General features: G+C 37.2%; 1 protein-coding gene across 1 annotated transcript in view; it reads right to left on the bottom strand.

Moving 5' to 3' along the window:
• The window catches only part of nrm (neuromusculin), a 130,761-nt gene extending 116,223 nt beyond the window's left edge, over window positions 1-14,538 (bottom strand). The window contains exons 1-3 of the mRNA XM_076202836.1: window positions 14,362-14,538; window positions 9,560-9,714; window positions 1,428-1,595 (exon numbers count right to left, since the gene is read on the bottom strand). Of these exons, the coding sequence (XP_076058951.1) occupies window positions 1,428-1,595; window positions 9,560-9,714; window positions 14,362-14,402 (364 nt within the window). The 5' untranslated portion in view covers window positions 14,403-14,538. The remainder of the gene's footprint in view (window positions 1-1,427; window positions 1,596-9,559; window positions 9,715-14,361) is intronic.
• Window positions 14,539-15,649: the final 1,111 nt, after the last annotated feature.

Below are 15,649 nucleotides of genomic sequence, written 5' to 3'. Positions count from 1 at the left end.
ACTACTCTTGCAATTACCTCTCGCACTACTCCATCCATGTATAAGTTGAACAGCCAGGGCGACATAACGCATCCTTGACGAAGTCCCACCTTTACCTCGAACCACTCCCTCTCTCCATTTCTAATCCTGACACAAGCTCTACTACTCTCATAAAAACTCTTGGCAGCTCCTAGAAGCTTTCCTCCTATCCCGTATATCCGCAAAACCTCCCACAGTGCCTTTCTGTCCACTCTGTTGTAAGCACATGGATAAATACATATATACCTACCTCGATATACATACATTACATACATACACACACGCACACACACACACACACACACATACAAACACACACACACACACACACACACACATATATGTATATATATATATATATATATATATATATATATGCAATACATATACAATATAATAAATTATTACACATAGTGTGGGTAAACACAAAAAGTATATTTCATACACTATATACTGTACATATAAAATAACCATATATACGTTCTATATACATGCATATACACATGGATAAATACATAAATATACACCTACCTCAATATACATACATTACATAAACAAACACACACACGCACATACATATATATATATATATATATATATATATATATACATAGTTCTATGTATTGACACCCACACCCACATACACAAACAGGTCATCTAATCCATCGAGCTTGCAATCCATGGCGTTCATTTCAAATCGCCATAACTCTAAAAAAATATATATATACATAAATAAATGAAAACCTATGGCCGTCCCCGAAACGAGCATATTAATAATAGAAACCGGTCCCTGACCACCCGTACCCCCGTCACCTTCTCCTCAACGAGAATGATATTTTGTGTGAAATCGAGAGCGCTTTGGATGGTTGGCAGTAGTCGCGCTAAAGAATGGCTAACAATTCCAACAATGTGTTGTTTCTGTGAAGACAACTTTTTGGAAAGTTGAGGCATTGAGACAACCACAGACTTTCGAAATGAAATTTCAAAATTAGTTTAAGTTCTTGGAATGTGCACACACACGCACACATACATACACATACGCACACAAGGACACACGTTATTCTTCAATCGTTTCAAAAAAATTCTGAGTTTCATCTATTCGTGTGTAACGCATGAACGGACACACGTGCACACACATATACACGCACACACATACACACACGCACGCAAACACGCGCACACACATACACACACGCGCGCACACACACACGAACACACACACGTACACACCTTCCCGTCCCACATAAATTACATAAACGCAATATAATCGAATAAAAACCAAGAACATAAATTAGATATTTTGAGACAGGACTAACATTAGGTTGTTCCTTTCCTGTATACTGCAAGGATGTAAATACACACACACATGTAATTCCTCATGTGCACACACCCGTACAGAAAGTACTCACCTTCTATATGCTCTTCGTCCTTCCACCAGGAGACTTTGGCCACGGGCTTTCCTCCCCCGGAGGTGCAGGACAGCTCCAGGGTCGTCCCCTCGTCCAGGGGGCCCAGCATGGTGCCATTGTCCACTGGGGTCCCGTCGTCGACCGTCATCCGGACGTAGGTGGGGATGGCTGCGCGAGAGTAAAAGAAATGGAGACCTCGTCAGGATGTGATGGATTTGCCCACAAACTGAATAAAACTGCCTGATGTCAGTCTTTTAACTATAGATTAAGATACAGGGTTCATAAAACTGTACTTTCTTTGTTAATATCTGTTATATAAAATGAAGGTAATAACTATAATAATATTAATAATAATAATAATAATAATATCAACGCACGACTGGAGCGCGAGATTATGCACTGGGATACAAGTAATGGTAAATTACTGTCCATAAACACAGCAACAAGAATATCAATAATAAATAGGGAGTAGGGAGCTGATCCTCACAGTCGTCCGTATTGCAGGACCACTGCTTGAAAATGTTCATCGTTGGTCCTTCTATACATACATACATACATACATACATACATACATACACACACACACACACACACACTATATATATATAGCCAAGTCACTCTACATACACACATACACGCAAAACATACACACAAACACATACACACGCAGAGGGATTAAGCTCTTCCTTCAGAAGTTTCAGGAGCTGAAGTGCATCTCCCGAGGGAGGAGACAATTTTCCGGAAATGAGGATGCGACGCAAATCGAGGAAGGGGCGGGGCCAAAAGACGATAGGCGGAGCGTGCGCGCACGCGCGTGTGTCTGTGTTAGCTTAACAGTGAATCCATATGTCTGTGAAGTCACCCAAGTTGCAAGCAATTCTCTTTAGCGTCAAGAATAGGATTAAACTCTTCTCTGGATTTTACGAACTTTAATATGCTTATTCTAGCTGCCGCCACGCAATTTTATTCACATCCATGTAACCCTTTCCACAGCAATATATATTACAAAGGATTACAAAGGCGGAGCATGCCGACAAGAGACCTTTTGGTCCATATCTAGGTCGGATGCGAAAAAATCATGATAATGATAAATTAATAAACAAAAACTATAATAATACAAATAACAAATAAAAACATAAATAAATGCATAGGTATAGTTAAATAATAAACAGGTAAATAGTAAATAATAATGAATTGACATATAACTAATAATAAATGAAAATCAGACAGACAAATTATAACAAAACAAAAACAATATAAAATAAATTATAATCATTACAGCATTTCGCTTAGGTGTTTATCTAAGTGATTCTTAAAGCTTCGAATTGAAGTACATTGCACTACCTGTGCAGGAAGTTTATTCCATTCATTAACTACATGGTTGGCGAAGTTGTTTCTACCCACTTCCAAATTGAATCTATTTCCGGACAGTTTGAGACCATTCTTGTCGGATTCTCATTCAATGTGAAAATTCGGTCACTTTTGATGTTGTCAATTCCCTTTAGAATTTTAAAGACCTGTATCAAGTCACCTCTGAGTCTACGCTTTTTTAGGGAAAACAGTTTCATATGTTTTAGTCGCTTTCCGTATGATTTATTTTTGATATTTGGAATCAGTTTTGTGGCTCGCTGTTGTACTTTTTCCAGTCTGTCAATGTCTTTAATGAGTTCGGTGACCATACGGAAACAGCATATTCCAAATAAGGACGAACTAACGATTTATATAGCCTGTTAATGAGTGATGGACTTTTGAAGTCAAAAGATCGCGCTATCAGTCTTAGAATCTTATTTGCTTTCTCAGAGGCTGAAATACACTGCTTGGATGATTTGAGATCGTTACTGATAATTACGCCGAGATCTTTTTCACTATTCACTTTTGTTAACGAATATCCAAATAACTTGTAATCGTACTTACTGTTATTTTTACCTATGTGCATTACCATTACTTGTGTTAAATTTCATTAGCCACTTTTGCTGTAATTTATCTAAATATTCTTGAATATCTAACTGATTTAAGTGATCATTTGCCATTCCGCACAGTTTTGTATCATCAGCAAATTTGGAAACAGTAGATTTTAGTCCATTGTCTATATCATATATACTATGAATAGAAGTGGCCCAGGAACGGAACCCTGAGGAACTCCACTTGTAACATTTTTCCATCTAGAAGTTTTTCCATTTAAAACAACTCTCTGTTTTCGATCATTCAACTGATTACTAGTCCAACTTAATAGGCTACCACTTTCGTGCGAAGCTAATTTAGTAAGTAGTCTTTCGTGGGGGACGGTATCAAAAGCTTTTGCAATGTCTAGATATATTAAATCTATATTATTTCTTTTGTCATAATTCGAGATAACTGTGTTGTAGAATTCGAGTTAGTCACGCAAGAACGTTTCCTTCTGAAACCATGCTGGCTATCATTTATCAAACGGTCACTTTCTAAATGATGTTCGGTAGCATCTCTGATGATAGTTTTCATTATTTTTCCTAAGATTGAAGTCAAACTTATAGGCCTATAGTTATTTGGCTTCTTTTTGTCACCTTTTTTGAATATGGCAGTAACGTTAGCTAGCTTCCATTCTCTTGGGACATCTCCGCATATGATGGATTTCTTGAAAATAATTTCTAATGGAACAACAATATCATTTTTCATTTCCTTTAAGAGTCTTGGATGCCAACCGTCAGGCCCTGGTGTTTTATTAACTTTGAGTTTATACACCTTTTAATTTTTGCTTTTGTTATATTTACCGTAGTAAGTTTACCCTAGACTTTTCACAGGTTTCAGTTTGGAGTTCACTTTGAGGTGTTTCGTTTACGAATACCGAGCTAAAATAATTGTTTAAAATATTACACATTCCTTCATTTGAATATTCAAGTTGACCGTCAGCAGATAATAGTGGACCAATGTGATTCCTAACAACCTTTTTATCTCTAATGTAACTATAGAATTCTTTGGGATTCTCTTTGGATTTATCAGCGATACTCATTTCATATTGTCGTTTTCTTTCTTTTTTATTGTTTTTACTAAATCTCTCTGTATTGATACATAACTTTCATAGTCATTAGATGCACCCGAGCACTTATATTTCTTATAAGCCTGTCTCTTTTTAGCAATACTTTTTTCAGTTTCTTTGTCGAGCCACTTTGGGCGAGCCTGAAATGTAAGTATGAATCATCTTAGTGAGCGTATTTTGAGAAATTTCCCACATCTGATCTACAGGTCTTTCGCTTAATTTTGCCTCCCAATCTGTAAGCTGGAGCTCCTGACGTAGTCCTATGAATTGAGCTTTACTGAAATCGGGTATTTTAGAAACACAAGTATCTATACGTAATAGAAATACGTATATAAAATAAAATACTATTGCAATTCCCATTCAGGAACCATGAAATAAGCTATTATGACTGCCGGCAAGCGGTTTCATTAAAACAAAGTGGAACTACCTACTATCAAAATGGCTGACCCTTTATATCAATGGAATAAAATTGTGTGGTGTCAGGACAAATAAATACGACAAATGGCGAAGTGGATCACAAATGCATAGCAAAAGCACATTAACTATATATATATATATTTATATATATATATATATATATATAATGTATATATAATATATATATATACATATATATATACATATATATATATATATGCATATATATATACATATATATATACATATATGCATATATGTATATATATACATATATATATACATATATGTATATATATATATATATATATATATATATATATATATATATATATATATCCCTCCTCTGATCCTGCTACAAGCGCAGTGTCGTCCGCAAACAACAGCTGGCTCACCTCCCACTTTTCTCCATTTTCTTTAAACATATCCAATCGCTGACCCACTACCCTTGCATTTACTTCTCGCACCAACTCATGTATAAGTTGAACAGCCAGGGCGACATAACACATCCCTGACGAAGTCCCACCTTTACCTCGAACTACTCACTCTCTCCATTTCTAATCCTGACACATGCTCTACTGCTCTCGTAAAAACTCTTGACAGCTCCTAGAAGCTTTCTTCCTATCCCGTATATCTGCATAACCTCCCACAGTGCCTTCCTGTCTACCCTGTCATAAGCCTTTTCCAGATCCATAAAAGCCCAAAAAACATTCTTACCTTTTTCTTTAGCTTTCTCACATATCTGTCTTACCACAAAGATCTGATCTACGCAACCTCAACCTGTCCTAAATCCACACTATTCCTCGCCAATTACTCCTGTTCCTCTCCTAATCCTCTCAATCAAGATCCTCCCATAAGCCTTCCCAACTACACTTAACAAGCTAATCCCTCTGAAACTACTACATTTACACTTGTCCTCTTTTCCCCTGTAAATGGGAACTATACAGGCACTCCTCCAGTCCTCCGGCACTCTACCCTCTCTCCAACAAACATTAAATAACCTCACCAGCCAGTCCATCACTGTACCTCCTTTTTTTAGACATTCTGCATGGCATCCATCCAGACCAAGTGCGTTACCTGCTCTCATCATCTTTAAAACTGCCATAACCATATACATTCTGATACCCTATCCCTCCAGGTACTTGGATAACTATATTTCATTTAAAAAAAATATTTTGGTTGGAGTTAAGGGTTAAAATTAGGTGGGTTATGGTTAGGTGAGCGATTATTCACGAATTACTCCTAGATTTTTGCAGATTGACCCCTATAACCATACATATTCTGAAAAGTTATAACCCAAGGTACTTGGAAAACTATCTTTCATTTGTCTGTCTATCCGTTTGTTTGTTTATTTGTTTGTTCAGGAACTCCTAGGGTTTTGCATATAGACCCCCATAACCATATATATTTTGATACCCTATCACTCCAGGTACTTGGATAACTATATTTCATTTTCATATAAATATATATTTTGGTTAGGGTTAAGGGTTAAAGTTAGGTGGGGTATGGTTAGGTTAGAGATTATTCACAAACTCATCCTAGGTGTTTGCAGATAGACCCCTATAACCATATATATATTCTGAAACCTTATAACCCAAGGTACTGGAATTAGTATCTTTCATTTGTCTGTCAATTTGTTTGTTTGTTTGTATGTTCACGAACTCCTAGGGTTTTGCAGATAGACCCCTATAACCATATATATTCTGATACCCTATCACTTCAGGTACTTGGATAACTATGTTTCATTTAGAAAATATATTTTGGTTAGGGTTAAGGGTTAAAGTTAGATGGGGTATGGTTAGGTTAGGGATGATTCACGAACTCGCAGCAACGCGCGGGTAATTTGGCTAGTAAATATATGTATATATATATATATATATATATATATATATATATATATATATATATATATATATATATATATATATGGGACATTTATTACATCAACTTCGATGCGGCATGGAGTTCTGTCGAACAAGGTCCCAACTTCCGCCACGCAGATATTTACGTGCGATCACCGAACGGAAACCACTCGCCCACCACGACCCCCGTAGAGCACGACAGCCTCCGAGACGCAAGCAGTATCCCCTAGTCAGTCAGCAGCAACGAGACAACCATGTCTTTTGCTTTTCTGTTTATGGATCCTGAGTTGTTGCCAAGTTCTATCTATCTCTTTCTCTCTCAAATACACAATCCCCCCTCTCTCTCTCTCTCACACACATCCCCCCTTTCTCTCTCGCCATCTCTCTGACAGACACACACACACACACACACACACACACACACACACACACACACACACACAAATACACACACACACACACAAACATACACACACACACACACTCAAACACACACAACCCTCTCTTTTTCTCTCACACACAAACTCCTTCTATTTCTCTCTCTCTCTCTCTCTCTCTCTCTCTCTCTCTCTCTCTCACACACACACACACACACACACACACACACACACACACACACTTTCTCTCTTTCTCTCTCCCTTTTTCCTAACTCTCATTCTCTCTCTTAGTCTCTCTCTTATCCCCTCCCGTACTGGTTGGCACTTTCCATCTTGGTCATGGCTGTCGCCAGGTGATTTTATTCGTCTCTTTGGTGACCCTCGACAGAGAAACGGTCTCTTCGGACTAAAACTAATTCAACGAATTCATTGTTTTATGAATTCAATACGTGTTTTCCGTCATGGCTGCAATAAATAAAATTTCGAAACAAATATACTAATAAACGTAAAAATAAATGAAATCAATACATAAAAACAGTGTATACAAAGTACATAACCTGAATAACTTGTAAATAAAGTCACAGACATACGAACACATAAACAAATTAAAATTATTTTTTATTGTCCGTCACTCACGTAAACTGAAAAAAAAAAAAAATCTTACTTTTATTGCCACGGGCTTTTCTAGAGTCTTGAATCTAGACTTTCTATCTATCTTAGCGATTATATACACAAGCCTTCGGCAATCTAGGAGCGAGATAAAAATGAAAAATATACAGCCTTGTCCAAGTGCCATCAGCTAAATGACCAGGCAACGTCTGAGCGTTCTCTCTCTCTCAAGAGAGAGAGAGAGAGAGAGAGAGAGAGAATAACTCCCTTCAACATGGGTACTACGTGAGCGCTGAGAGAGAGAATGAGAGAACGAGAGAAAGAGAATAATTCCTTTCAATATGTGCGTTGTGAGAGAGAACGAGAGAGAGAGAGAGAGAGAATAACTCCCTTCAATATGAGCACAACGTGAGCGCTGAGAGAATGAGAGAGCAAGAGAGAGAGAGAGAAAAAGAGCAAAAGAGAGACTCTCTTATTCATCTTCATATCTTCTCTTGGTCTTCGGGGTCGAAAAACAAAATGGCTTCTCTCAGAGAAAGCATAAGTCTGTCACACTCACGAGCAGTTGGGAGTACTACAACTCCCATCTCCCCAAGAATTACTGGAGAACTTTGTATCTATATCACAGTTAACTATGTGTAATGGTACCCGTGAACCCCCCATTACCCCCCTACCCTCTAACCCCCTCCCCCTCCCTCCTTTCTATCCCCCTCCTCCTCTCCTCTTTATCCCCCTTCTCCCCTCCCTCCTCTGCTCCCCCTCTAACCCCCTCTCCCCCTCCTCCTCCCCCCTCTTCTCTATCCCCCACATCTCCCCTCCCTCCTCTCCTTCCTCGCCACCCTAATCCCCTCCTCCTCCCCCCTCTTCTCTATCCCCCACATCTCCCCCTCCCTCCTCTCCTTCCTCGCCTCCCTAATCCCCTCCTCCTCCCTCCCTCTTCTCTATCCCCCACATCTCCCCCCCTCCCCTTTCTAACCCTGTCCTCCCCTCCTCCTCCTCTCTTTCTCCACAACCCCCCCATACTATACCAAAAACGTTGGTATCGTTGGTATGTTTTTTCTTGTATAAGTTCTGGGAAAGGTTATTTCTGTGTAATCGCATTTTCCTCAGTTCGACAGGTTCGCGCAAACAAATTGAGCGAGCAGTTTGTACAAACAATGTGCCTCAACAGTTTGCACAAACCAGTACCATTCTGAAAAAAAAACCCAGCTCTTCTATACTAGCGCACAATTCCGAAGAAGCAATAAAGAAGAGGTTTAAGAAAAGCACTAGGAATGACGACCAACTATATATATATATATATATATATATTATATATATATATATATACATATATATATATATATATATATATATATACATATATATATATACTCGCACGTGTGTCATTGTGACAATTGGAAAAAAGCTTCACCGCAAGAACTCGAACCTTTGCATTAGCGACCGCTTGTTATGAAGTTCAAAGCTATCGTCTTTGGTTCATAATAAGTAGTCGCTAATGCAAAGGTTCGATTCCTTGCGGTGGAGCTTATATGTATATAATATATATATATATATATATATTATATATATATATATATATATATATACAATATATATATAATATATATATATAATATATTTTATATATATATATATACACATATATAATATATTTATATATATACATATATATAAAATATATATCTATATATCATATGTATATAATATATATATATTATATACTATATATATATATATATATATATATTTTTATTTTTTTTTTTTTATTTTTTTAATGGAGAATATTACCCCAATCGTAAAAGAACGCTACGTCACCCGGGTCCGTAAGGGAGTTGCGGGTTGGTCACTCACCGTAGGTGGTAAGGTTGACGAATTGCACAACTGAGCAAGCCTCCCGCACCTCGATGTAGGTGATCTCGCACTTGTACACGCCTTGGTCCTCAGTCCGGAGGGGGAAGATGCTTAGCTTGCTGTCGGTCCCGTTCGTGTTGTAGAGGAAGGTCGTTCTGGAAGAAAATTAACAAATAAACAAATAAAAACAAATAAACAAATATATAAAAACAGATAAATATATAGAAATACATAAATATAATTAATAAATAGATAAGTAACTGCACATACACATGCGCGCGCACGCACGCGCGCACGCACGCACACACGTACACACACTCATACACACATACACGCATATATACGCACACAAACACACTCATACAAACACACATACCACATGGAATTTATTAGTTGTCCTATTTTAGCTCCTAGCGAATAGCGATGATAAAAACATTATAACAATAAAGATAATAATTATAATTACTATAATAATATAATAATGATAATAATTATAATAATAACAATAATATGCAATAATAACAATAAAAAATAACTAACAAAAATGGAATAAAAAAATAATTACACGAAGGAAATTAATATTACAAGATGGAAGGCTCTTATTGCGTAAAAAAATAGTAAAAAAATTTATAATAATGATAATAAAAAATAAACATAAATAAGTAATAATAACATTATATGAGAATAATAAAATAATAAATATTTATATAATACAAACATCATTTGATATTAAATAAAAAAAAAATCAAATTAAATAACAAATCAAATCGAAGATCAGTAACACACGCCATCAATGTCTTTTTGACAACAAGAGAAAGCAAGAGGAAAAGAAGGAGAGCAAACAATCAACAAAAGCAAACTCAACATCAAAACTCATTAACTTGGACAAAGTCCTTTGGTGCTTCTGTGTGGCAAAACATATTATCTAAATGTAACGATACAAAGGAACACAAAAGAAGACGAAAGAACACGAAAGTGAAGAGTCCCAAAACACGTTTTCACCTCGAAATATTAATGATATAAAAGAGAAAAAAATATATTCGATTTATTAGCATAAATAATAATAAACAAAATAATAATAAACAAAATTATAATAATAATAATGATAAATAATAACAATAACAATAATAATAGTAGTAGTAATAGCAACATAAATATGATGATAATAATAGCAAAATAAAGATGATAATAATAATAATTATAATAAAAATAATAAGATTCAATGAAAATGTTAAAATAAAATCTAAAGTTAACTAAGAACATATCATAATAATAATAGAAATAAAGCAGAATCACAATGGCCTTGGCATGGACTAAAAAGTCTTATGAATGTTACCTTTTCCACCAAATATTCCTAAAAAACATTTTAATAACCAATTACCGTTAGGTCTATAATCCTATTCATCCTTAGTATCGGAATGATAGACAATGTGACTTTCAATTCTTACACACACACACACACACACACACATATATATATATATATATATATATATATATATATACATTTATACATATATAATATATATATATATACATATATACATATATATATTATATATATAAATACTTACAAAAAACAAAATAGCGGATTCGCAAAAGGAAAGGCGATGGAATTAAATAAGGCAGCGAGGCGCATCTTAAACAAAACTACAAAAGGTAAGAAATTAGTAAGCTTGTACGCAGAAACACCGCGACCCCCACACATGAGAGGCTTACCCAAAACACACAAATATATATATATATATATATATATATATATATATATATATATATATATATATATATATATATATATATATATATAATCTGTCATGATCAGGGATCGAACCCAGGTCACTGGATCACGAGACGAATCTTACCACTACACTAGCACAAGGTTAGAACTGAAACTTCATACGATGATGTATGAACATTTAAGCTGACGGCATATACGGTGTGTGTGTGTGTGTGTGTGTGTGTGTGTGTGTGTGTGTGTGTGTGTGTGTGTGTGTGTGTGTGTGTGTGTGTGTGTGTGTGTGTGCTCGGGGATTGGGAGTGGAGCGGGTGGGGATATGGGTGGGAGTGGAATTATGCCTTTTGACTACCTACCTTGCAAGGGGAAAAATCCTTGGTATATGAATGTAAATACATAACACACACACACACACACACACACACACACACACACACACACACACACATATATATATATATATATATATATATATATATATATATATATATATATCACCGCATGTCATGTCACATTGAAGAAAATACCCTTCATAAGATATACATAACTAAAAGCAGTAAACTTGTACAAGCCAAATATTCTTGAAATAAGATAAATAATATCATATATAAAAAATAAATCGCTGGTCCCTAACGATGCGTCCTTAGCATAATTTTTGAAGACGACTGAATAGCAATATATAAAATAAACAAATACGTAAAGTAAATACACACACGCACGCACTCACACACAAAGTTTGCACCCACGCACACACACACGTGAACAAAAACATGAATACATAACAATTATAGATTAACAGAGGAACACACACACACACACACACACACACACACACACACACACACACACACACACACACACACACGCATATATTTACTCGTATGTACACACAAACATGAATTCGGATAGGTGGTAAAGGGAACACGGGCTGAGGGAAATACTTTTATTCCTAACTAGTTTCGCCTGAGTGGCCTCTTCAGAGGAATAATGCTCGAAGTCAAGCTGGCCAATGTATACATAACAAGAAAGGGACGCGCCAACTTGTCGTAACACCAATCAACGTCGCCTGCCGATGGGATGAGTTGTCCACCACTCGGTCGCCGCTGTCGGTGGACGAATTATCCGCCTTCTGGTCGTCTCGTGGATGAGCTGTCCGACTGGGTCAGGGGCTCTATGCATTTTGTTCATGATAATGATTGTGCTGCTGCTTTAGCTCATACCAAACCCCTAGTCCTCTTATTGATGTTTTTCTGGCAATAGTGGACAGTCTCACTAGACGAGAAAGAAAGGCGATGGAATCCGTTTTCATCACCAACCAGAAAAACATCAATAAGAGGACTGGTGATTTGGTATAGGCTAAAGCAGCGGAACGCATCATTATCATGAACAAAATGCATAGAGCCCCTGACCCAGTCGGACACCTCATCCACAAGACGACCAGAAGGCGGATAATTCGTCCACCGACAGCGGCGACCAAGCGGTGGACAACTCATCTCACCAACAGGCGACGTAAAGTGGTGTTACGACATGTTGCCTCGTCCCTTTCTTGTTATGTATAAATTGACCAGCTGGATTTCGAGCATTATTCCTCTGAAGAAGCCACTCAGGCGAAACTAGTTAGGAATAAAAGTATTTCCCTCAGCCCGTGTTCCCTTTACCACCTATCCACATTCGTCACAATGTTCACACACAATAATACATTAATATTCACGCATCAACACAAAAAATAGAAAAGAAAATATAGATCGAGCCATATACGAGCCATATCCGAGAGGCCAAAAGCTGTCAATCACAAGTCGAGCACGGGATCCAAGAACATGGTGAAACACACACACACACATACACACACGCAAACACAAGTTCTGCTTCCTGTGTCCACATCCAGGCAAACAAAGAACTAACTAACAAGCTTTCATGTTTTATCCACTCAATTAATACAAAAAAATTAGTAAACAACTTTAAAAAACATGATCGACGTAAACATTGCTTAAACGAAACCAATGTTCCAGAGAGAGAGAGAGGGAGAGAGAGAGAGAGAGGAAAGAAGAGAGAGGAAAGGGGAGTGTGTGTGTGTGTGTGTGTGTGTGTGTGTGTGTGTGTGTGTGTGTGTGTGTGTGTGTGTGTGTGTGTGTGTGAGAGAGAGAGAGAGAGAGAGAGAGAGAGAGAGAGAGAGAGAGAGAGACGCTTAAAGCAAAATGGAGAACATCATCACATAAACCTCATTTAGCAGACCATTCAAGAGCTATGTCGATTGCTCTCCAGGCATAGGGTATTTCTCTCTCTTCCTCTCCCTTTCTCTCTTCTGAATTATTTCTATAGTAGTGCGAAAGTTGTCTTTAGAAAGTAGAAAAGCATAACCAGATCCAAAATACTATATTCTATTTTTATATAATTTTATCTAATGTTATTTGTTTATCCAAGTATCTATTTACTTGTTTATCTATTTAAGGGAAGAAACACGATTTCAAATCATTCACAAACACACACACACACCCATATATATATATATATATATATATATACACACACACACATATACATATATATACGTACTGAAGTCAGAATAGTTTAATCGGGTTATTAGCTCTCTCTCTCTCTCTCTCTCTCGCTCACACACACACACACACACACACACACACACACACACACACACACACACACACACACAAATATATATATATATATATATATATATATAAATATGTGTGTGTGCATGTGTATATGTATGTCTGTGTATATACACATATATATACACACACACACACATACATATATATATATATATATATATGTATGTGTGTGTGTGCATGTGTATATGTATGTCTGTGTATATACACACATATATATACACACACACAAATATATATAATATATATATATATATTATATATATATATATATATATATATATATATATATATATATATATATATATATAAGATACATGCACTTCTCACCATACAACTACTTTACCAAGCCAGATTAGGCCACCCTGATGAGATACAGGGGGTAGGTCGGTCCAGCAGGGGACGATTAAAGGTGAACTACATAAAAGGTTGACGCTTACCTGTCTAAGAGTGGGCCTTCCGGTCGCTTCACGTTGGCCATTTCTGAGAAGATGAAGACCCGAACGGCTCCTTTGTACCATTTGATACTGTGGAAGTCACCGCAGGAGGCCTTATCCACCTCGCAGGGCAGGAGCACCTCCTGCCCGACCAGGCCCTCCTCCTCATAGCGCCGCACGATTCCTGCCGGGGAAGACAACGAACTGGTTAGGGAATCTTTAAAACACTTTTTTTTTTTTTTTTTTTTTTTGGTGTGTGTGTGTATGTATATATGTGTGTGTGTGTGTGTGTGTGTGTGTGTGTGTGTGTGTGTGTGTGTGTGTGTGTGTGTGTGTATGTGTGATTCACCATGGTCATGGTCTTGGATCATGTGTTGGAGTCGTGATCGACAGCTATTTCCCTCCCGGAAGAGAGCTCAGAGCTCATATATGACCGATCTATGGGTAATGCTGTGACCTTACACGCAAACACACATCCAACTCCCTGTCCACGAGAGTTGGAGTAACAACCCGCAGCGCAGCGATACTGAAATTATTTCAGCCCTGGGCGGGATTCGAACCCGGACCGCCGTAGTGGCAGCCGGGAACTCTACCAACTGCGCCACGAATGTGTGTGTGTGTGTTTGTGTGTGTGTGTGTGTGCGTGTGTTATATGTTCTGTATATATGTAAACTCAAGTTGTGTTTATTAATTGACGAATATGTCACACGTAAGTTTCAAGCAGACCTGAACCAACATGATTTTGTGTATAATACTGAAAATACAATATACCGTATATGATGATGGTGACTAGGTAGAGTTATTCATAACATTGTGTAAAATCAAATATGTATTTTCTTGTCAGTTTTGAAACGGACAGGACATTGTAACTTCACCCAGGCCAATAACATTGATGAGCGGAGGCTGAGACGGGACCCCGCGAGTTCAGTCCCAATCCCGTATACTGTAACTAGGTAAACACACACACACGTACACACACACACACAGGCATGCACACATATACACACAAACGTACATATATATACACACACGTTCACACACACGTACACATAAGTATACACATGTGCACATACAATACACGTACACACACGTGTTTTAACCTACAAACTAAATCAGACAACTCACTGGCAATGATTCAGATACACATAGTTTCACACTTGTACACACATACACACGTGTACACTCACGTACACACATATACACACATGTACATGTACGAATATATACTTACGTACACACGTGTTTTAACTTACAAATTATGCCAGCCAATTCACTGGCAATGATTCGCATG

Source organism: Oratosquilla oratoria, chromosome 19 (genome assembly GCF_046742065.1).
Source record: "Oratosquilla oratoria isolate Oo_2021 chromosome 19, ASM4674206v1, whole genome shotgun sequence".
Taxonomy (NCBI): domain Eukaryota; kingdom Metazoa; phylum Arthropoda; class Malacostraca; order Stomatopoda; family Squillidae; genus Oratosquilla; species Oratosquilla oratoria.
This window is presented reverse-complemented; position numbering and strand designations above follow the sequence as displayed.